Here is a 25,000-nt window from a genome sequence, read left to right on the forward strand (position 1 = left end):
TCTCTAGATTTAAATAACACCTAGCTTTTCTACCAGTAATCGTTTAACAATCCTCTACACTTGATTGTACTATTGGTCTTTATAATTTGAAACTTATAATTTATAAATTTATAATTTTGTATCTACATATATATGTTCTATATTGATTGTTTGTTGTCCTGGCTTGTAAAAAATATACCAAAAATATATATATATTTTGGGATATGCATGGCACTCTGATATTCATAGAGATTTCCAAAGTTGACGGGTGTGTATGCGTATCATATTTTGGGGAGCTGGTTTTAGATTCTGTCATACTAATATGTAATAAATGCGAGTCTATATTGAGTATACATTGTTTATTTTGGTTGAGCATATGGGTTTTTGGCAGTCTTATATATTAAGTTTATCTTTATACTCATCTTAATTTGTATTTTATGGTATTTATCTATTTATTTATTCATTTATTTATATGTAGATAAATACATATATATCTAATTATTTTTTACTTGTTTATTTATTTATTTATTTTTGTTTTTTTTGTTTATTTATTTATTTACTTATTTATTTATTTTTTTCTATTTTATTTTATTTATATATTTTTAAACTTTATTATTTTTATTGTATTTTATTTTTTATTATTTTATTATATATATATATATATAATATATATATATATATATATATATATATATATATATATATATATATATATATATATATATATATATATATTTTCAATTTTTATTTTTATTTATTTTATTTTATTTTATTATATTTTATTTTTAAGTAATAACACTTATTAATTTATAATTTTTTACTTATATATTATTTAATGGTGGGTCCTGTTAATTATTATATATGTATTTGTGCGTCCGCTGATATTTGAATATATATATATGTACTGCGAATGTTTGCATACACATTAAATGTGAATGCACATATGTTTGTTGTTATGCACGAGTGTGTTATGTGTGAGTGTGTGTATAGGGATGTGTGGATGTGAATATAGTTTTCCTGGTTTGTTGGTGAGAGATTGAATAGAAGTGTAATGGTGATGTAGCGATGTAAGAGTTCAAATGATGTGATGTTTTGTGTATAAAATGTACGGTGTTGTTTTGATTATATATCTTGGAATAGTGGCGTATTTTGACTATTTACAATTAATTTCTTATAACTTAATTAATGGAAATTTGTGTTAACTTGGTATGTATGTGTTTATGCGTCCTTTGATAACCAAACATAAACATGTATTTTGTATTTTATAATTTGGTAAATGTTGAGTGGAGGCGTAGTGGAGATATAATGATATGGACATTTTTAGTTCTAAGATAATTTGTTTACGAAAAATACGATGTTATTTTAATTATGTAACTTATGATAATTTACATTCTTCATCTAGGTATAAATGTATGTATGATTGCATATACGGATTTATGGACATATGTGAGTGGATCTGTTTGAAAGCATGTATGTGTGTGTATAGGTGAGCTAGTATCTCTTATGTTATGTTGTGATTTGGTTGTGTATATGAGTATGTGCGCACGTTTGTAAATGTGCGTGCGCATGTGTATGTTTCCCAGCTAACCAACCGTAAAATAACTATTGTAATTCAAATTTAAAAGTATAGGCCAATCAAATGCATCTGTGGAAATTAATACCATGTAAACAGAATAATTTGACTGCTTGCATGTATGTGCAGATATTTGTGGTATTTTGTTGGTATTTAGTTTTGCTACTATATTGCTAATTATGTGATATATGTATTGTTTTATTAGTAATGATGTTATTAGTAATAAGAATATTGATATTGGTAGCATTATTGTTATTGATAACAGTATTGGTATTAACATTAATGACTTTTTGTAAATTAATACAAATTAATATATGTACTGTTTACTATATATATCTGCATTAAGTATGAATATGTCTATGTTCTCTACGTTGTAATATCTTAATATAAAGTTGAAAAATTGTAACATTCAATATAGAACATCTATATGTTTATTGATTTATATTATTTATATTATTATGTATATGTATATGTGTATATATAAGAGTATGAGTATATGCACTCATATTTATATGTAAATGATTTATTATGGGTATGTACCCATACTTATATAAGTATATATGTAACTTGGTTTATACTTTAGAATCTCTGAAGAGGCCTTAAGATATTTTTGTTAATGTCTCATTTATAACTTCATATTGACCTACAATACATGGCTAATATAGGTAAAATGAGACATACTTATCTGCATGGCCGAAACAGCTATAAGTTATAGTGTATATGTATATTTATATCTTTTTATATTTATTTAGTTATATCCTCTTATAATGATTGTAATTATTGTACTGTATAACTCTTTCTTGTACACTGTTTTATTATATATTTTTATGTCTAACCTTAATGTTCTTGTGTAGTGGTTAATAAAGTATGTGATTCGGTATTATCTGATAGTTGATGAATGATTTAGATATATTTCTCCATTTTCTTATTTTGTATATATATATATGTGCAACTCGTAAACACCAGTCGTCTTTTTTCTCTTTCCCTGTTGCCCGCTCTGGGATCTTTCTTTCCTCTCTCTTCCTTCTTTATGTTTCCGACGAAGAGCTCCGCTCGAAACGTCATACCTCCCTGCTTCCATCTCCTGAGCGCCTTTTAATAATAATACTGTAATTGTTCCTGTTGTTGTTGTTTTTTTTGTTTCCCTTTTGGATTAAAATTATATATATATATATATATACATATATGTATGTATGTATATATATATATATATATATATATATATATATATATATATATATTTTCAATTTTTATTTTTATTTATTTTATTTTATTTTATTATATTTTATTTTTAAGTAATAACACTTATTAATTTATAATTTTTTACTTATATATTATTTAATGGTGGGTCCTGTTAATTATTATATATGTATTTGTGCGTCCGCTGATATTTGAATATATATATATGTACTGCGAATGTTTGCATACACATTAAATGTGAATGCACATATGTTTGTTGTTATGCACGAGTGTGTTATGTGTGAGTGTGTGTATAGGGATGTGTGGATGTGAATATAGTTTTCCTGGTTTGTTGGTGAGAGGTTGAATAGAAGTGTAATGGTGATGTAGCGATGTAAGAGTTCAAATGATGTGATGTTTTGTGTATAAAATGTACGGTGTTGTTTTGATTATATATCTTGGAATAGTGGCGTATTTTGACTATTTACAATTAATTTCTTATAACTTAATTAATGGAAATTTGTGTTAACTTGGTATGTATGTGTTTATGCGTCCTTTGATAACCAAACATAAACATGTATTTTGTATTTTATAATTTGGTAAATGTTTGAGTGGAGGCGTAGTGGAGATATAATGATATGGACATTTTTAGTTCTAAGATAATTTGTTTACGAAAAATACGATGTTATTTTAATTATGTAACTTATGATAATTTACATTCTTCATCTAGGTATAAATGTATGTATGATTGCATATACGGATTTATGGACATATGTGAGTGGATCTGTTTGAAAGCATGTATGTGTGTGTATAGGTGAGCTAGTATCTCTTATGTTATGTTGTGATTTGGTTGTGTATATGAGTATGTGCGCACGTTTGTAAATGTGCGTGCGCATGTGTATGTTTCCCAGCTAACCAACCGTAAAATAACTATTGTAATTCAAATTTAAAAGTATAGGCCAATCAAATGCATCTGTGGAAATTAATACCATGTAAACAGAATAATTTGACTGCTTGCATGTATGTGCAGATATTTGTGGTATTTTGTTGGTATTTAGTTTTGCTACTATATTGCTAATTATGTGATATATGTATTGTTTTATTAGTAATGATGTTATTAGTAATAAGAATATTGATATTGGTAGCATTATTGTTATTGATAACAGTATTGGTATTAACATTAATGACTTTTTGTAAATTAATACAAATTAATATATGTACTGTTTACTATATATATCTGCATTAAGTATGAATATGTCTATGTTCTCTACGTTGTAATATCTTAATATAAAGTTGAAAAATTGTAACATTCAATATAGAACATCTATATGTTTATTGATTTATATTATTTATATTATTATGTATATGTATATGTGTATATATAAGAGTATGAGTATATGCACTCATATTTATATGTAAATGATTTATTATGGGTATGTACCCATACTTATATAAGTATATATGTAACTTGGTTTATACTTTAGAATCTCTGAAGAGGCCTTAAGATATTTTTGTTAATGTCTCATTTATAACTTCATATTGACCTACAATACATGGCTAATATAGGTAAAATGAGACATACTTATCTGCATGGCCGAAACAGCTATAAGTTATAGTGTATATGTATATTTATATCTTTTTATATTTATTTAGTTATATCCTCTTATAATGATTGTAATTATTGTACTGTATAACTCTTTCTTGTACACTGTTTTATTATATATTTTTATGTCTAACCTTAATGTTCTTGTGTAGTGGTTTAATAAAGTATGTGATTCGGTATTATCTGATAGTTGATGAATGATTTAGATATATTTCTCCATTTTCTTATTTTGTATATATATATATGTGCAACTCGTAAACACCAGTCGTCTTTTTTCTCTTTCCCTGTTGCCCGCTCTGGGATCTTTCTTTCCTCTCTCTTCCTTCTTTATGTTTCCGACGAAGAGCTCCGCTCGAAACGTCATACCTCCCTGCTTCCATCTCCTGAGCGCCTTTTAATAATAATACTGTAATTGTTCCTGTTGTTGTTGTTTTTTTTGTTTCCCTTTTGGATTAAAATTATATATATATATATATACATATATGTATGTATGTATATATATATATTATATATATATATATATAATATATATATATTTACATATATATATATAGTGTGTGTGTGTGCGTATTGTGGAAAGTTTCTGACCTACCTCATATCACTCTTAGTGTACTGTGACACAACTATTAAGTTGACAATTTTCAGGTCGTTAGCATATCAAGTTGGGAAATACTTGTTGCCACGATTCAGAGCATTTCAGGTTTTTGTAATAGTAATGTAGTGTGATGGATGAAGAGGACAACAGAAGGAGAAGGAAATACAAACAGGTCTTACCTCGACGAAGATCAGGTCTCTTACCGAACTCGGCACGTCCAGTCGCTTCCTCGTCTCTGCTCAAAAGGCTGGCTTCGTTGATTGCCACACGTGCGTGCTGCTTGACCGCTTCTGCTTCCCCCCGCACATGCGCCCTCCGGTCTTCCACCAGGCCCCTGCAAGCCCTACTTCCGCCCTCATTTATTTGTCGTCCTCTCCACCGACACCACACGCCCCCCTGATCTACAGATCACTGAAACGGCTTTCTCACTCGCTCCCCGCTCCCGAACTCACACCCTAACTGGTTTCATAATCAGCCAACCAGGGAGGAGGGTGCCGTTCCCTCTGTGGTCGCAGTGCGACCCTAGGACTAGTTCCTGGCATGTTGCTGCTGGCCTCATCATCCTGTCTACTGGTGTTGTTTTCATCTTGCCCACTGCTGCTGGTCCCATCCCCTGAGGCATGGACAATCCTCCGTATATCCAAAATGTGGCATGGCATACGATCGACCGAGATGTTGTTCTTTGAATTTACAGAGGTTATTGTCCCCTTTCCCCATCGTGATGTACACCGTGCGTTTGAGGGTTTTACCCAAACTTCTTCCCCAACATGCACGAAGGCGTGCTCTTCCTCCGCCCCGGGTCGCAAAGACGCAGTACACGGATGCCTTCCCTCATACCTGAATATTGTCCTGTGTGGCACCGACTCTTCAGCCCTCCTGATCTGGGCGACATATTGTACCAAAATACAGCCTCCCTTGGTGAAATGTGACCCCTCTCTGCCATGGCCTTGATGGTACGATGATGCCTTTCCACCACCCCATTTCCACTTGGCCGGTATGCCGCCCTGAAGAAGCGGTTGACCTTCCACCCATCAAGCATTTCTTTCAGCACATCTGAGCGAAATGCAGTGCCATTATCCAGAAGCAGTTCATCCACGGGGCCTCCTTCCAGGAATATCTCATTCAATACTTTCACAATTTCCTCTGCGGTCCCCGTCTTCATCTCCCTCCATATGGCCAACCGCCCCGATTCGCTGTCAACCATTGAGAGATATGTCCCTTGCCGGTAGTGTGTTATGTCCACCGCCAGTCGTTTCCAGTCATGGTCCACTGGAATACTTCCCGCTTCATGTACGCCCAGAGCAGGGTCGATGGACTGGCACCTGTCACAACTGCTAACCACTCTGTGCACGCTCTGTCTTGTTACATTGGAGTCATCTTTTCTGGCTAGGAACAATGTCCTGTCCACACCCATGTGATGCAAGGTATGCAGTCTCCGCAACTCCGAGTTGCTCAGATGGCATACTGCAGCTACAACCTGCTTCGCATCCTCTGGCACCTGCAACCAGACTCGCTTTACCCTGGTCAGGACGTCTGCCCTGTTCTTCTCGGAAGGCACAAAGATCACGCTCAGCTTCAGATTGAACTCAGTGGTTAGTTCACGTAGTATTCCCAATCGACGCTTTACCAGCATCTCTGCAGCCCCTTTGGTCCACACCCTCCGCTCATTGGTGATGACTGCTGTCACCCAACCAAGTACAGTGGCCGAATCAGACCTGATTTCTATGGTGTGCAACCCCACTTTAAGGCTAGGTTCACCCCCTTCAACACGGCATCCAACTCCACCACATTGATACGATTGCAGTCATCCTTTTTCCTGAGCCAGGCTGCATCTTCCACCATGACACCTCCCACTTCTAAGACAACCCCTGTTGCGATGCTACTGGCGTCACACCATACAATCTCGCTCTTTGATTTGGGAACATACCAGCTGCCCCTCACTGGGTCCTCTGCTCCTACTCTGACCAAGACTTCCTGTATCATGTCGATCGTCTTCTCCCCCACTCTATCATTCCACTTCACTCCTTCGGCTCGTTTCTTGATAAAGCTACATGCTGTCCGGAGCCAACCTGCAATCGGGTAGTGTCCCACCAGCTTCCCACACACAGCAAACAGTTCCCGTCTACTCATGCTGGCGCTCAGTTCAGGGACCTCATTCCCTCGCTGGAACACCAACACGCCGGCCTTGTCTCTCCATAGCTTGAGGCCCAGTGCAGCACCTCCCTCCATTGCCTCTGGTGGCTTGGCGATCAGTCCAAAACCCTTCAGGTGGCCTATGACCTCCGTTGCTGGCATTACGGTTTCATCCACCAGAATGTCATCGATGTACGAATTGGTGGCCCTTTTTACTCTGTCCACCTTTCCCAGGATGGCCTTGAGAATTGTTGCCATAATCTTTGGCACTGAATTCAGCCTGAACCCCAACCTAGTCAGACAGTACGTCCGGCCCTTATACCTGACAAGCTGGTACTTCCACAATTTCTCAGCCACATGCACCTGTAGGTATGCCGACTTCAAATCAACAATCGTGGAGGCCCCTGTCATCTGCCTCCACTCTCGCAAGGTGTCTCCGCAGACATCTGTGACCTCGCTGCCTGTATGACATGATACGTGGTCATTCAGCTCTCAGAAGTCAAGCACTGGCCTGACCTTATGCTTTGTGGGCTGTATCACTGCCATCAGTGGCAGGACTCCGCTCTCTTCTTAATCCCAAGGGATCAATATGCCCTCCTTAATCCACTGCTCCACCTCCCCCTCGAACTCACTTCTGGCATCTCCTTTTAGAGTATGCTGATAGCAGCCCACTTTATTCTTTAACATCGGGGGCTCTCCCTTCCAGTGCCATTCCACTGTCCACCTCTTGCCATCAAAGACAGCCCGAAAATCCTGGTCTTCAATGGTGTGTGCAGCATGCTTTTCCTCACGGTTGTCACCAGTGCATGGTCTCGCCCTACACGGTTTCCCCGCTAACCCAAACATTACACCGGCCTCGTTAACGGTGACACTTCCCAAGCGGGTGATTGCATCCATCCCCATCACCACGTCAATCTCGTCCACCAAGTGACCAACCACAATTGCTCGCAGCGTCATCTGTATCCCTGCACTACAATCTGGGCATCTGTAATGCCTTCACAGTGTACTTCTCTTCCGTCGACAGCTCTAACACTGCTTTCTCCACTCCATGTCTCTGCCACTTCTGTAGTCATCAGGGTTATTGTACAGCCCGTGTCCACAAGGGCTCGCAACATCTTCCCCTCCACCAGAATGTCGACCACAGGTAGCGACGATAAACGCGCCTCTACTGATCCGAAGAGACAACTACTGGCGCAGTAGTCTTCCTCAGTCCGTTTCCCCGCAGACATTCGCTGGCTATATGCCCCGGTTCTCGACACCGGTAGCAAATGACCTCAGGCTTGGGTGACTCACAGTCACACACCATGTGCAGACCTTGGCACCGGAAACACTGTCCTTTGAACGGTCGCACACGTTCTTTCTTCGGCCCCTCTCCGCTGCTCCTAGCTCGGCCACTTTTGGATGTTGCAGTCGCTGCTACCGACGTCGTTCTGCTGCACAAAACTAGTACACGTGCCCGAGATATGATGTTCACCATCGGCATCGAATGAACGTTCGGAAGCAGCTGTAGCTCAACCGACATGTTGTCGGGAAAGCCAGTCACGAACGCCAACATAACTGTCCGTTCCAGCGACCCTCCCTCATAACCCGCCAGTTTAGCCAATCTCCTAAATTCATTGGCAAACACGTCCACCTGTTCCCCAGTCCATCTTGTTCTACCCAGGCGAGCGTATGCCTCAAACATTCCCTCCGCAAAGGCCTCCATCAACCGGATTTCCACTTTCTCCGTGCTGAGTTGGTCTGTCTCCTCCATCTCTAGATACAGCGCCAATGCTGGACCATCCCAGTACAGTGGCATGAAGCTCACCAGGTCACTTATACCATGGAGCTTCACCACCAACTTCACTTTCTTCAACCAAGAGACTACATCCATGTCGCCACAAGACGGTTTTATCATTTCGTGCGAAATACGGACACTCATCGTTCGTTTTTTTTTTTTTTCTCTTTATGTGCCGAAATAGCATGTAGTGTGATGGATGAAGAGGACAACAGAAGGAGAAGGAAATACAAACAGGTCTTACCTCGGCGAAGATCAGGTCTCTTACCAAACTTGGCACGTCCAGTCGCTTCCTCGTCTCTGCTCAAAACGCTGGCTTCGTTGATCGCCACACGTGCGTGCCTCTTGACCGCTACCGCTTCCCCCCGCACATGCGCCCTCCAGTCTTCCACCGGGCCCCTGCAAGCCCTACTTCCGCCCTCACCACCGACACCACAAGTAATATTAATGTTTTGTGTATATACTTTCTCCCACCCTGCTTTGTTACATTATATATCCAACACACAAGGACATACAAATATATAAACAGTTGTATATAGATATAAATACCTAATTTAAACATACCTATTTTACACATACTTAAGGGTTTAAAAAAATTAAAATATAGTTTATTGAATTGAATGTTGATAAAATCATATAAGGGCCTGATGATTGGGGTGGCATCTTGAGAGGGGTTCCAGGTTTATCTCGCCAAATAAAAAGAATTTTTATTTTTATTTTAAATACCTACTGTTTTATTACTTGGCAACACGTGTTTCATGAGGTACATCCTCGGGTTCCTAAACTGCTCCGTGTTTCCCTGGAACCCCTCTCAAGATGCCACCCCAATCATCAGGCCCTTATATAGTTTTATCAACATTCAATACAATAAACTATATTTAATTTTTTTAAACCCTTAAGTATGTGTAAAATAGGTATGTTTAAATTAGGTATGTTTAAATTAGTTTTGCTGGACTCTACATATATAGTGTTCCAAATAAAATTAAATTTACAAAAACTATGTTAATAATATATAGTGTTCCAAATAAAATTAAATTTACAAAAACTATGTTAATAATATATAGTGTTCCAAATAAAATTAAATTTACAAAAACTATGTTAATAATATATAGTGTTCCAAATAAAATTAAATTTACAAAAACTATGTTAATAATATATAGTGTTCCAAATAAAATTAAATTTACAAAAACTATGTTAATAATATATAGTGTTCCAAATAAAATTAAATTTACAAAAACTATGTTAATAATATATAGTGTTCCAAATAAAATTAAATTTAGAAACACTATGTTATTAATATATAGTGTTCCAAATAAAATTAAATTTACAAAAACTATGTTAATAATATATAGTGTTCCAAATAAAATTAAATTTACAAAAACTATGTTAATAATATATAGTGTTCCAAATAAAATTAAATTTAGAAACACTATGTTAATAATATATAGTGTTCCAAATAAAATTAAATTTACAAAAACTATGTTAATAATATATAGTGTTCCAAATAAAATTAAATTTAGAAACACTATGTTAATAATATATAGTGTTCCAAATAAAATTAAGTTTACAAATACTATGTTAATAATATATAGTGGTCCAAATAAAATTAAATTTACAAAAACTATGTTAATAATATATAGTGTTCCAAATAAAATTAAATTTAGAAACACTATGTTAATAATATATAGTGTTCCAAATAAAATTAAATTTACAAAAACTATGTTAATAATATATAGTGTTCCAAATAAAATTAAATTTAGAAACACTATGTTAATAATATATAGTGTTCCAAATAAAATTAAGTTTACAAATACTATGTTAATAATATATAGTGTTCCAAATAAAATTAAATTTACAAAAACTATGTTAATAATATATAGTGTTCCAAATAAAATTAAATTTACAAAAACTATGTTAATAATATATAGTGTTCCAAATAAAATTAAATTTACAAATACTATGTTAATAATATATAAAAAATGTGAATTATATAAAACAGAATAACGTAAGCTTTTACATTTTACTTTTGACAATCTTTTTCTAAAAAGTCAAACCTTTTAAAATTGCATTTTCACATTTTCTTTCATATATATATATATAATATATATATATATATATATTATATATATATATATATATATATATATATATATATATATATATACATATATATATACATATATATACATACATACACACACGCACACAAATACACACACACACAAACACACACATTCTCAATTGAAACCGTCCAACGAATAGGAACATTAAACTCTGAGTAGCAGATTTTTGCAAAAATTTTTATACATTTGCAGCTTTAATAATAAAGTACATACATACATACATACATACATACATACATACATACATACATACATACATACATGCATGCAGCCTACAAGAAACTCTGAGAATCTTCCCTGCTTGAACTTCCAATAGGCAAACTGGAAACAAATTGAGAAAGAGATCCTCGAACAAAACAGGTGTAAATGTTTCTCCCCAGCAGACATAGACATGGAACTTCAACAATTCATGTCTGTAATGCAAGCCATATGTTACAAATGTGTCCCAGAGAGAAATGCCACTGTACACAAGAACAAAATCCCCAGGGAGAGGAAAATTCTTATAAGATGGCATACAAAAGTCTCAAATCGCCTAAACAAACAAATTGAAAGCAGTGAAAAGTCCCACCTGAAAATACAACTGCTGGAGATTGAAAAAAGTCTGCTGCTCTCCCATGCAAAAGAAAGAGCAGACAAAGAAGCCTGGGCTTTAGACAATATAAAATATTACCCCAGAGCTTTCTACAAGTTTGCCAAGACTCAAGAGATTAAGACTCTATCCCTTAGAGCATAGGCAAGAAAGATATGCCATAATATACATCTGGAAGATCCTGGAAGGACTTGTCCCAAACTTTGGCATCAAGAGTTACACAAATACTAGAACTGGGCATCACTGCATAGTGCCAATGACCCCAAATTTGCTACCAAGAAGTTGGACAAGATACTGCAATAGCCTGGGCTTCAGAGGTCCACAGCTCTTCAATATCCTCCTGAAGGACCTGAGAGACCTGCATTGGGTGGATGTAGGTGTCTTCAAAATAAAGCTGGACCTCTTCCTGTCAAGTGTCCCAGATGAACCAACTTTGCAGCAAGAGGTGCAGATGAGGGCAGCTGCGTCCAACTCTCTCATGCACCAAATGTCAATTCCTAAAAAGCATTCATGAAGTAAAATTATGTAGCAACACCAAATGGCCATGCCCCAGCATGGCCACAGCTCATGAGCCGAAACTAGATAAAATAAAAAAATATATATATTACACACATGGGCATGCATACACGTACGCATGCAGACATATGTGCGTATGTATATGTGTATGTATATATATATATATATACATATATATATATATACATACATATATATGTATATATATACATATATATATATACATATATATACATATATATATATGAGATGCAGTTTGGGTTTGTCCCAGGGAAAAGCACCACTGATGCTATATTCCTGGTAAGGCAGCTGCAGGAGAAATACCTAGCCAAAGATAAGCCCCTGTACCTGGCTTTCGTTGACATGGAGAAAGCCTTTGATAGGGTCCCCCGATCCCTCATCTGGTGGTCAATGAGGAAACTTGGGATAGATGAATGGCTGGTGAGGGCTGTGCAAGCCATGTACAGAGATGCTGTAAGTAAGGTTAGAGTTGGCAGCATGTACACAGAAGAATTCAAGGTAGAGGTTGGGGTCCACCAGGGTTCAGTACTCAGCCCCCTCCTATTTATCATAGTCCTCCAGGCAATTGTGGAGGAATTCAAGACAGGTTGCCCCTGGGAGCTCCTCTACGCTGACGACCTCGCTCTAATCGCTGAGTCACTATCAGAACTGGAGGAGAAGTTCCAGGTGTGGAAGGAGGGTTTAGAATCGAGGGGCCTTAGAGTCAACCTAGCTAAAACCAAAGTACTAATAAGTAGAAAGTTAGAAAATCCACAAATATCCTCAGGAAGATGGCCCTGCTCGATCTGTAGAAAAGGTGTAGGTAGAAACTCTATAAGATGTACCCAGTGTAAGCTATGGACACATAAGAGGTGCAGCAATGTCAAAGGTAGGCTAACTGGGAAGATAGTTTTTGTATGTGGCAGATGCTCTGGAGCATTGACCTCCGAAAATCTGCAGAAAACAACTTCCGTCACTTTCCGGGGGGAAAAACTAGAAGTAGTTGATAGCTTCCACTATCTAGGTGACCAAGTCAGTAGTGGGGGCGGGTGCGCTGAAAGTGTAACTGCTAGAATAAGAATAGCCTGGGCAAAGTTTAGGGAGCTCTTACCTCTGCTGGTGACTAAAGGCCTCTCGCTCAAAGTAAAAGGCAGACTGTATGATGCATGTGTACGAACAGCTATGCTACATGGCAGTGAAACATGGGCCGTGACTGCTGAGGACATGTGTAAGCTTGTGAGGAACGAAGCCAGTATGCTCCGATGGATGTGTAATGTCAGTGTACTTACTCGACAGAGCGTTAGTACCTTGAGAGAAATGTTGTACCTAAGAAGCATCAGTTGTTGTGTGCAAGAGAGACGATTGCGCTGGTATGGTCATGTGGCGAGAATGGATGAAGATAGGTGTGTGAGAAAGTGCCAATCCCTAGCAGTTGAGGAAACCCGTGGAAGAGGTAGACCCAGGAAAACCTGGGACGAAGTGGTGAAGCACGACCTTCGGACGTTAGGTCTCACCATGGAAATGACTAGAGACCGAGACCTATGGAAGTATGCTGTGCGTGAGAAGACCCGGCAAGACTAGTGAAGCCATAATCCGTGGCCCCTACCTGGGACGTAGTCAGTCCACCTGTGCATACCTTCCTTCTTGTGACACTTGTGAAGACCTGTTGAGGCAAGTGAGAATCGAATCGAATCAAATCAAATCAAATCGAACCAAATCAAAATAGATGAACATCAATGGAATTTGTATCCTTGTGGTACCAGTGCCGGTGGCACATAAGAAAACCATCCGAACGTGATCGTAGCCAGTACCGCAACGACTGGCCTCCGTGCTGAGGGCACATAACAAACACCATCCGAGCGTGGCCGTCCGCCAGCCCCGTCTGGCACCTGTGTCGGTGACACATAAGAAAACACCATCCGAGCGTGGCCGTCAGCCAGCCTCGTCTGGCACCTGTGTCGGTGGCACATAAAAAACACCATCTGAGCGTGGCCGTCTGCCAGCCTCGTCTGGTACCTGTGTCGGTGGCACATAAAATCACCCACTACACTCTCGGAGTGGTTGGCGTTAGGAAGGGCATCCAGTTGTAGAAACACTGCCAGATCTGACTGGCCTGGTGCAGCCTTTGGGCTTGCCAGACCCCAGTTGAACCGTCCAACCCATGCTAGCATGGAAAGCGGACGTTAAACGATGATGATGATGATGATGATATACGAAAGAAGGTTTGAAAATGCAATTTTTAAAAGATGTTTATTTACTTTACCGGTCTCACTCTTTGGAAAAAGATTGTCAAAAGTAACATGTAGAAGTTTGGTTGCGTTAATTATTGGTTGTTACAAAATGCTACATTACATATATACAGTCTTTGGTAACACGGACATGTTAAGGACATAAGAAAGTTTAACAAGTTCCTCAAAATATTGGGCACAAAAGATTACAACATAAATAATCATTCTCAAGAATATGTTAAAGATAGTTTCCAGAAGGAATTATTAAAAAGTTCAGGGGGATATTGGTATTGTATCTGTATATTCAAACATGCACAGAATATTATATATACATTCTTTGGTGACAAGAGCATGTTAAGAACATAAAAAAGTTTAACAAGTTCATTGAAATATTGGGCACAAAAGATTACAGTAAATATATTATACGTTCTCAAGATAATTTCCAGAAGGAATTATTAAAAAGTTCAGTGGGATATTGGTATACATGCACAGAATATTATGAGTTCAAAAAGGTTTACATTATAATAGTAGGGAAGCTAAAACTGATCTGTCCACCATGTTAACATAAAAGAATATTATCTCTTTCAAGGGACACTGTAGGTGTGTTTGGGTGGGGGGAAGGAGGAGTAATATGGAACTGAAAAGAATTTCTCCCATATGTCTCTCCTTCAAGCATCAATGATTTGGGGGATTGGCTTTAGAGGTCAATATGATTTGAGTGTGTGTGTCTTTGTGTGTGTGTGTATATAGATATGTGGTGTGAATAGATGTGTCTGTGTGTTTGTAAAATCTGGTAGGATGGTGTGTGTATATGTGTGCCTGTTTGTGTGTGTGTGTGTGTATGTGTGTGGTTAATGTTTGTTAGTGTGTTGCGTGTGCATTAGTGTGTATGTGTATGTTCTAATCTTTTGTGCCCAATATTTTAAGGAATGTGTTAAACTTTCTTATGTCCTTAACATGTCCCTGTTACAAATGTCGGTTCACAAATGTCAAAATGTTTGACTAGGGTCTTGTTGATTATCTATCACTAGGGTGAAAACAAATTATGGTTAACAATGTAGGGAATTATCCAACTGCAATTGATCTAGGTAGTAGAATGTCTGGATATGGTCTAATACATTGTCTATTACTAAGGTAAGACCAAATTATGGTTAACCAAAGTAGGGAATTAGCTAGCATACAAGAATGATTTGAATTAAAATGCTGGCATTAATGGGTCGTAAGTATTCTTATAAACAGCAGAATGTCTGATGGTAGTCTAATTTTAACAATCATTTTTCAATGTTTGCATGGGGTGAGCAAATTTACCATGGCAGATTTTCTACGACTGGGTGCCCATCCTGTCACCAACCCTTATCTGTTTCAGTTTAGTATTTCTCCATATTCAGACATATTGGTTTTAAATTATGGTAGAGGGCAGGCCTTTCTGAGGGAAGGGGGAACTTGGATGCATCAACCCCAGTACATGACTGGTACTTATTTTATTGACTCGCAAAGGATGAAGGTTAAAGTGAACGTCGGCAGAATTTGAGCTCAGAGTGTAAAGACGGACAAAATACCGCTAAGCATTTTGTCTGGCATGCTAACAGTTCTGCCAGCTCAGCATCTTCCCATGGTCAGACAGATTTTCACACAACACTGGAAACGAAGAAGGATATTCATTTACAATAATCATACACTGTCAAGATAAGGAGACATAAACATGCACACACCCACACTCATGCATAGTATTAATATAATAGAAGACAAGTAAGCTGTAGTTGATGAGCCTTGTCCTAGGTGCCATGCAGTGGGACTGAACCTGAAACTTTGTGGTTGAGAAGCAAACTCCTTAGCCATACAACCATGCAGTGGGACTGAACCTGAAACTTTGTGGTTGAGAAGCAAACTCCTTAGCCATACAACCATGCAGTGGGACTGAACCTGAAACTTTGTGGTTGAGAAGCAAACTCCTTAGCCATACAGCCATGCCGGTACCTATAAGCTAGTAAAAACTGAAAAACTAAAAATTGCAATAGAAGACTTCTTTTCTATTTGTTTATGGTATTTTATTACAAAGTTGTCATATTTTCACTTATTTCTTTTTATCATTTCTAGATTCGAGTTCTTGGATTCATTGCTGTGGTCAGCATCTTCTTTCTACTGTTTGCCTGGAAGCAATATTCTGTGAATAAAGAATATACAGGGACAACATTAAACAAACACAACCAAAAGTTTATAAATAATTCTAAGGAATTTCCAAATAATCAAGTGCATCATATAAATAAGAAAACTGTAAGCAAAAAGAAACAGGAATTGGTTCAGTTAAACAACAAAACTAAATATGTTATTTTTTACTGTTATCCTAAAGGTTGTGGAGGTTGGGCAGATAGGCAGCAAGGAATAATTTCTGTATATTTAATGGCACAGGCCATGGGTCGTCGTTTTGGCATCATTATTACAAGACTTTGTAATTTTACTAATTATCTTCAACCAAACAAAATTAACTGGACAATTGACCCAAAAGAGTTGCATGGCCTAAGAAGTCGTCGCCTTTGTTTGCTTCAGAACAATACGTACATTTCCTATTTACAATCAGCAGACTTAGAAATGCTTTACCCTGAAGATGTCCTCTATGTGACAACAAATCGAATCTATTTTCACGCCTTGAAACGGAATCCTCGCTACAAAGAACAACTGCATTGGGCATCAAATATGTCATATGGAAATTTATTTGCTAAAATGATGAATTTATTGTTTCGCTTCAGCAATGATTTACAGGAAAAATTTGACAAATTCTTTGAAGTCAATATCCCCAAGCCAGATATACATCTGGTGTGTGCTCAGATTCGAATGGGACAGAACCCTAGTGTTCCAAGAGATCCCCCAAGGAATTCAATGTCAAGTATTCAGATTGTTTGGAACTGGTTAAATAAGTACAACACAAGCAAGTACAAAATATTTGTGACAACAGACTCAGAAGAGGTACAGGCGATAGCTTTAAAAAAATTTTCTCCTCAAATTGTGTACACACCAGGGGGAATAATACATATGGATCGGCCACGTAAGGAGATGAAAAACAAGTGTGATGGTGTAAGGAAATCGTTTTTGGACCAATATATTCTGAGTGAATGTGATACGTTGATAATAAGCCGAAGTGGTTTTGGTGAAAATGCTATAATGATGAGACAAAGAAAAAACAACCTGTTTTATTTTAGAGAAGGAGTAATAAAACGAATCAACAAAGAAAAATTTTCTCTCAGGTGGTACAAATATTGGACGTGAGATAAAATTATTTTGACACCCAGAATCTGAAAGTGACATCCATGTATCATCATCATGTCAAGATCTTAAGATACTGGATGCATAGAATTTCATTGGTCTTTCAATAAAACAGCTTATGAGGAATAAGGTATAACATACAAACATACATAGCAATGGATTTTCCTTCAAAACCAGAATGTTTTCTTGAAATTCTACTGAAGAACTATTAAAAATCTTCAAATTTCTATAGGCAACTTATATCATTGTTTTATGCCTAATTTCCCATGAATATCTGTTTGGATACTTTTCCTGAATGATGAACCTCAGGAAGATGACGAACCAAGTTCTAGTATGGGTCCACCATCGTATACAAGACTCATTTGCCTTGATACCTTTATTCCATTGATTTTATGTCCTGATGGAAATGTTCTCCATGCTAGTCACTTGTGTCACCAAGATCTTTAGGGAATTCATCATGGTGGCTGTGGGCATTGTGCAGCTTTATGCTTATATTTGCTGTCAAGTTTTGAAAGTTCTCCAGCCATGTTGTCAACTATTTCAGCATAACTGGTTGCTTTCTTCTTTCCCAGAAAGTTATTTACAACTATTACAAATAAGTTCCATGTTTCATGTTCTCATCTTTCATAGATTTTCTGATTTGAGGCTCATCAAATACTCCAGCATTTATCTTTTTGCTGCTCAGACTGGGAAACATGCTGCAAATATGGTGAAAAAATGGTTTGTCTTTATCCAGAACTTCAACAATCTGCTTCATAATACCAAATGGATTTGAGGAAGATATTTTTTTTTAAGCAGTTGAAATAAAGGCTCTTCAGCTACATTAAAAGACCCTGGAAGTAATGTTTGTTGTGGCCAATCTTTGATGATCCAATGTTTTTCCTTGGCTCTTAATTTCTGACAGCATTTCCACAAACAGACAATGCATTTTTCTGAAAAATGAGGAAAATGGCAAAGATTGTGGTGTTTGGGTATCTTGAAATCTAAACATAATAAAAATTACATTCCATTTAAGGATTCACCATTTCAAAAAGCCTTCAAACCAAGTAAAAATGTCCTGACAATAAAATACCTGCTGGGTTGTTTAATTAAAATTGTTAAATGATTTCAAATGTTTGTCTTGCTCACCTTCATCACAAGGTATTGATTGCCCTGGGATTCAGTGGAAAATAACTGCTCAAGGTACCATTCACTAGGATTGAACCCAAACCCATATGACTGAGAAGTGATCTCCTTAACTACACGACCATGTTTAAGAGTATTTAGTTCCAATTTTTTTATATTCTTTGCTCAAATTCTACAAATTCCGACATTGCTTCTTATCCCCACTGTATTATTTAAATAAATACTTAAATAAAGAGGTTGATTAAAATGGCTGTTACTCCTGGCCCTGTAAATATTAGACGAGCCAGTAGATATCATTGTAGGCTAATAAGTTAGTAGGAAATGGCCGGAAGGCCAAACATTTCAGCAGTTAACCATTCAAGTTTTTCAAATGTCAGATTTCCCTGACCTCAGTTCAAGATGCATTTACATGGTATTCTTCTCAACTTTTAATTTTAATCCTCATTATTATTTTGTCAGTCTTGTATTAATACATTGAGACATCAAATCCTAAGTTGTTGCTTGATTAACCTTTACTATACTGCATTTTCTTTAAAATTGTCTCCCCTGCCACTGCCCTGTTACTACAGGGGAGAAAACTCATAATGGTGGCATGATGCACCTACAGTGTGCTAAATATTAACAGTTGAACCTATTAAATATTTTTACTTATTTCCTTTCCTTTTTATCTCCTGTGGTTTTAAATAAAGGTTACATGAACTTTATGTTTTCTTGTCTCCCTTTATGCTTTTCCCCACTTTAATTCTATCTCTCTCCAACTCTCAATTATTCATTATCCTCCTCTCTCATTATTGCGCATTTACTTTATTTTGATCTCTTTGCTTTTTCTCTCTCTCTTTCATTTTCTCTCACTCTCTCTTTCGCTAAGCATATAAATGTACATATGCATGCATTGCATATTTATATACATATATATATATATATATATATATATATATATATACATATATATATATATTACGGAGATGTACTCGCATAGCAAGTAATTTGATCTGAGATCGTGTGCCGAAACGAAAACAATTGCAGCGTGGAAGGTGTTTATAAGCCATTTAAGAAACACACAAAAGCCGTTCGATTCACTTCAACATTTAAGTTTAATTTGTCAAAATATTTTCGTCGATAAAATCCGCGACCTGTTCACTGACAAAAGTCCGTGCTGCATCCCGTGCACGGATTTTTGTCAGTGAACAGGTCGCGGATTTTAGCGATGAAAATATTTTGACAAATTAAACTTAAATGTTGAAGTGAATCGAACGGCTTTTGTGTGTTTCTTAAATGGCTTATAAACACCTTCCACGCTGCAGTTGTTTATATATATATATATTCATATCTAAACATATTTATCTACCTAGACACAGTATACATGTGTTTATGTATGAAAAATAACAGCACACTTAGCTTTTTTTACACTAGCTTTTATCACATCAAGGAGGTTTAGTGATATCTTTTTCCCTCCCATTTATCAGATATTTAATAACAATCTCCTGTTACTGGATAGTGAAGGCATATCCTTCTTGGTGGGATGTAATATATTTATCGCAGGTCCAGGAGAGGCTGCTTTTCCTCTCAATGCTGTTGTGGTCCTTTAGCCTACAGGGTGTGTACCCATGCATTGCTTCTTGCTGGTATGATACCTGCTTCCCCTCTAAGTTTCTGTTTAGGTAGGCCAGTCCAGCCTTCTTTGGATTGCATGAGACAGTTATATTCTCAGAGTAATGGCACCGTAGTTCTTCTCCAACTTTCAAGATGTTGTTGCTCTCACTTTTGAGTATGCATGAAATATATTTCTTTCTTATCTTTTCAGCAGACGTCTGAGTAATACATTCAAAGGCTGTTTTCATTGACCTTATGTCTCTACCACCATCAATTCATCTCACATAAATCCTATCAGTATCACAGTTTATGTGGAAGTTGCAAGTGGTGGTCAGCACCTTTCTGGTTTTGATGCCCTGGCAGCATATAGCATCAAGTGTCCTGTCCAATATCTCAAATATTGGCACAAGCACTGGTACTGCAAAAGCATTGTGATATATGGTTTTGTTAAATACAGACAGTTCTGGGTTCCATATCTTCCAGGGTCTACAGAAGTATTCTTTTATTATTATGACTTTAGTTACAGCACCAATGTATGCAACATCATCATCGTTTAACGCCTGCTTTCCATGCTAGCATGGGTTGGACGATTTTGACTGAGGGCTGGCGAACCAGGCTTCAATCTTGATTTGGCAGAGTTTCTACAGCTGGATGCCCTTCCTAACGCCAACCACTCTGCTGTATCCTGTGTTATAAACCCCATTAGAGGGGTTAAATAATATTGTAAGATGTTTAAATTTTGGAAATCGTTTTTATTTAGTACCTAGTAGTTATGTTATTTTCATTAAAATCGGAGGTATTTGAAATTTCACAGGGGGTGTTTGCCTCTTTTTAAGCCCCCTAATCGCAATGGAAAGTAAATTTTATGTAGCACGAGAACACATACTTTGTTTTTATGTATCTTCTATTTCCTTTCATCCTATAAATGTACAGACACACAGACGTTTAGCTTTATTTTATTTAAATGAGTGGGTGCTTTTTACGTGCCACCGGCATGGGTGCTAGTCAGGCGATACTGGCAATGACTTCGCTATTCCAATGTACTTGTAGCTTTGCTCATTAGAATTAGGGGGGACAGACAAACCATTGATGTACATGTTCTCTGCCTGGTCAACAATTTTTTCCTTGATTGGCTATCATGTACAAGCATTTACCTTGCACAAACTCCATTCTTACATCCTGTGAGAATGTTGCAATTAATTTTGTCTCTTGGATGTTGGTCATATCATCAGAATGTAACTTTAGGTCATCAACAAACTTTATTCTTAACTCTATTCTTTTCCACATATTCCGGCATGTAGCCTTGGCATTTTGTTAACAGGGCTGACAAGGGATTCCCTGCCAGTATAAACAGCATTGCAATAAACTATCACCCTGGAAAATACCTGTTGATATCTTAATTCTGATTTTAACTATAGGTATTGCTTTAGCAGTTGTCAGTGATAACTGTGTGGACCATGTTGCGGTCAGTCTTTCAATGATATTCACTATAGCAGCTGATACTTTGGCAAGGTGTAGTGATTCTATCATTCATGAGTAGGGAACAAAGTGGAACCCCTTCTCGTATTCTAGTCATATTGTTAGGAGATTACGGCGAAGTTGCTTGGCTTTCTTAAGGAGCTGTTCAGCACAAACCCAGACTCCCTTTTTTCCTACCTGCCTGTTCATTGGTTATCACTCCATTTGTATGGCAGTGATCTTGGAGAAACATATTTACAAATGTTTCAGCCTTTGCATGAAACCGAACTTCTAGGGGTCAGATTACTCTTTACTCTCTTTTTACTCTTTTACTTGTTTCAGTCATTTGACTGTGGCCATGCTGGAGCACAAACACAGACACACATACATACATATATACGACGAGCTTCTTTCAGTTTCCGTCTACCTAATCCACTCACAAGGCTTTGGTCAGCCCGAGGCTATAGCAGAAGACACTTGCCCAAGGTGCCACGCAGTGGGACTGAACCTGGAACCATGTGGTTGGTAAGCAAGCTACTTACCACACAGCCACTCCTGCACCTATATTATGGCAGTGAGCTTATCTGCAATCCTCCACTGTTTCCTCACTTTCAACTACACCCCCACTCCAATGATTCAATTTTCTCCCATCTTGAGCATGCTACCTTTCATTTTACCCTCTCAATAGCCCTCCTTCAAATCTCGTCTCCTTGCTCACTCCATCTTGAATTTTAACCATCTCCACCTCTCTTGAGACTCACAAATATCACCCCCCCCCTCTGTGTCACTTCTGCAGCTTTCACTGCTCCCTGCTGCAACTCCTCTCTTCTACTCCCTTATTTCCCCCACACACACGCACATTTCACACTCGTCCTTCCTGCACCCATCACTAACTGCTCATATCCACCTCTATGAACCTCTCCATGCCACTCACAGCTGTCCACTGTCCCACCCCCCACCAAAGATAAGCATTCCCTTCTTGGCAGAGAGGGTCTGCATTTCATGACACTAAAACTCACCTGTGATAATTTGAGATCAAACTGTTTTGTTCTGCCATTTTTTTAATGGCATCAAACACATTTAAAAGCACCCAACACATTTTGTAATGTGGTTGGCATGTTAGGAAGGGCATCAAGCTGTAGAAACCATGTCAAAACAGACAATTGGAGCCTGGAGCAGCTCTCTGGCTTAACAGCTCCTGTCAAATCATCCAATGCCACTATGAAAAACAGATGTTAAATGATGATGATGAATCTTGATTACTTCACAGATTTGGACAGTCCGGCCCTGGTCAGTTCAGTACCCTGGATATGTGCAAGGTTTGATACCTTGCACTGGGCTACTTTAACTTATAGCAGAACTCTTAACGCCAAGAGATACAAAATTCTGGATCGGTGAAATTAATTCCAGGATATATTTTCCTGTTTATGTTGGTTTGTAGCCATTTTTTTCATTCGTGTTCAGTTTCAATGTCCTGTTATAGCTGTGGGGTTAAGAAATTCACTTCCTAAACCCATGGTCTTGAGTTCCACCACACTTCGTGGAAACAGTAGACAAATATCTTCTACTATAGCTCAAAACCGATCAAAGTCTTGTGAGTGGATTTGGTAGGTGGAAACTGAAAGAAGCTTGTCATGTGTGTGTGTGTGTGTGAGCATATGTCTTACATTTGTGGCACTTTGTCTTCATATCAGGCAATAGTTTGAGCATTGTTCCTTTCCAATATTCTGTGTTGTTTCTCTGTGTTCGGCCATAAATATTACCTTGGTTGGAAACAAGGCTTTGTGACAGGGAAGGCATCCAGTCATAGAAAGTCTACCTTGGTAAACTGTCTCATGCATGCAAGCATGGGAAAAGTGGACATTAAAGTTCTGCCAAACCACTGCTGTGCATTTTAACTTTTATTCATTTCAGTCATTTGACTGTGGCCATGCTGGAGCACTATCTTGAAGAATTTTAGTCGAATGAATTGACCCAAGTGCTTTTTTTTTTTTTTTGAAACCTGGTACTTATTGTATTGGTCTCTTTTGCTGAACTGCTAAGTTATAGAGACGAACACTAACATCAGTTTGTGAAGCAGTGGATGGGGACAAAAACTGATACAAAGACAAAACACACACATGACAGGCTTCCCTTAGTTTCTACCTACCAAATTCACTCACAAGGCTTAGCTAGCCTGAGTCTATGGTAGAAGACACTTGCCCAACGTGCCACGTTGTGGGACTGAACCTGGAACTGTGGCGTTGTGAAAATTTGTACAGCTGTTTCAATGGGATAGCTGTATAATTTAAAAGCTTGTTTCTTATGTCACTGTTGTTCAGTCTCTTTGCAAAAGAAAGATGTCTTACTGTAAAAGAATTCTCATTGATTAAATAAAAAACACTCTATATTTTTGTTCTTAATATTATATTTAATCTTTTAATATTTATAAACAGAACAGTTTCAACATGATGGTGTGTCATCAGTACAAACTAATCAGAGGTACATTAATCACATTACAGTCGTTAAAACTTCAAAAAGAAGGAAGTAGAAACAGAGAGAGACAGGTAACATTATTTGATAAAAATTAATATAGTTCATAGCTTGTTGTTTTGGATCAGATAAATTTTTAATTAACTTGATGATGATTCAGATTTAATTTTTGTTAATTTCAATACACCATTTTGCTAACATTGGTCAACAGGCCATTCTGTATGCACATTTGAGTATGTATGTGTGTCTGCCTGTCTAGTGACAATTGGTTCAAACCAGAGACTTGAATAAAAGAATCCAGTTCTATTTTTGTAGCAGAGTAATATAAAGAGTCATTCAAGTCAAAGTTAGCTTTGCCATGGTAACTCTTTGGAAAATTAACTGGGGGAATAAGGTACATTTTGTATTGGTTAATTGTAGAGATGAAACATTAGCAGGAGGGTTAAAAAAAAAACACCCTTTTACTTTTGTTTCAGTTTTTAGAATGAACATAAGGATCTTTTCGGTTTAAACGGCAGTTTTTTCTCGCGGTGTCATATGAAATTGTCACCCGTAATTATGACCCTAGAATCGATCTATTGCATTTCAATCTGTTTTAGGGTTAGGGGTGGGGGAAGGGTATTTTTTTTTTTCTTCAGAAATGCAAATAAATCCAATCTGTTTCTTAAACGAGGGACATATTCATACGGCACAGAATGCTTTTTAACTCAATAGACATCACTGATTGGTTGAAATTGCAGAAATTGAAGAAAAAAAAACAACAAATATTTTACAAACTATAGAATTTTCTCAATAA

At 37.1% G+C, this 25,000-nt stretch overlaps 2 protein-coding genes and 2 long non-coding RNA genes across 4 annotated transcripts in view; 2 read left to right on the plus strand and 2 right to left on the minus strand.

Moving 5' to 3' along the window:
• The window catches only part of LOC118767630, a 30,638-nt gene extending 13,066 nt beyond the window's left edge, over positions 1–17,572 (plus strand). Inside the window, exon 2 of the mRNA XM_036512511.1 lies at positions 16,393–17,572. Coding sequence (XP_036368404.1) covers positions 16,393–17,559 — 1,167 coding nt within the window. The 3' untranslated portion in view covers positions 17,560–17,572. The remainder of the gene's footprint in view (positions 1–16,392) is intronic.
• Positions 1–25,000, minus strand: part of LOC118767629 — a 142,754-nt gene that overhangs the window by 31,319 nt on the left and 86,435 nt on the right. The window lies entirely within an intron of this gene.
• LOC118767635 overlaps positions 1–25,000 on the plus strand; it is a 134,680-nt gene that overhangs the window by 29,024 nt on the left and 80,656 nt on the right. The window lies entirely within an intron of this gene.
• On the minus strand, positions 15,057–24,768 carry LOC118767634. The gene is made up of 3 exons (XR_005003551.1): positions 24,468–24,768; positions 22,133–22,138; positions 15,057–15,068 (listed from the first exon to the last, which is right to left on the minus strand). It is a non-coding gene; the product is annotated as an uncharacterized LOC118767634 (long non-coding RNA).

The sequence above is a fragment of the Octopus sinensis genome, linkage group LG23 (assembly GCF_006345805.1).
Source record: "Octopus sinensis linkage group LG23, ASM634580v1, whole genome shotgun sequence".
NCBI classification, from domain to species: Eukaryota; Metazoa; Mollusca; class Cephalopoda; order Octopoda; family Octopodidae; genus Octopus; species Octopus sinensis.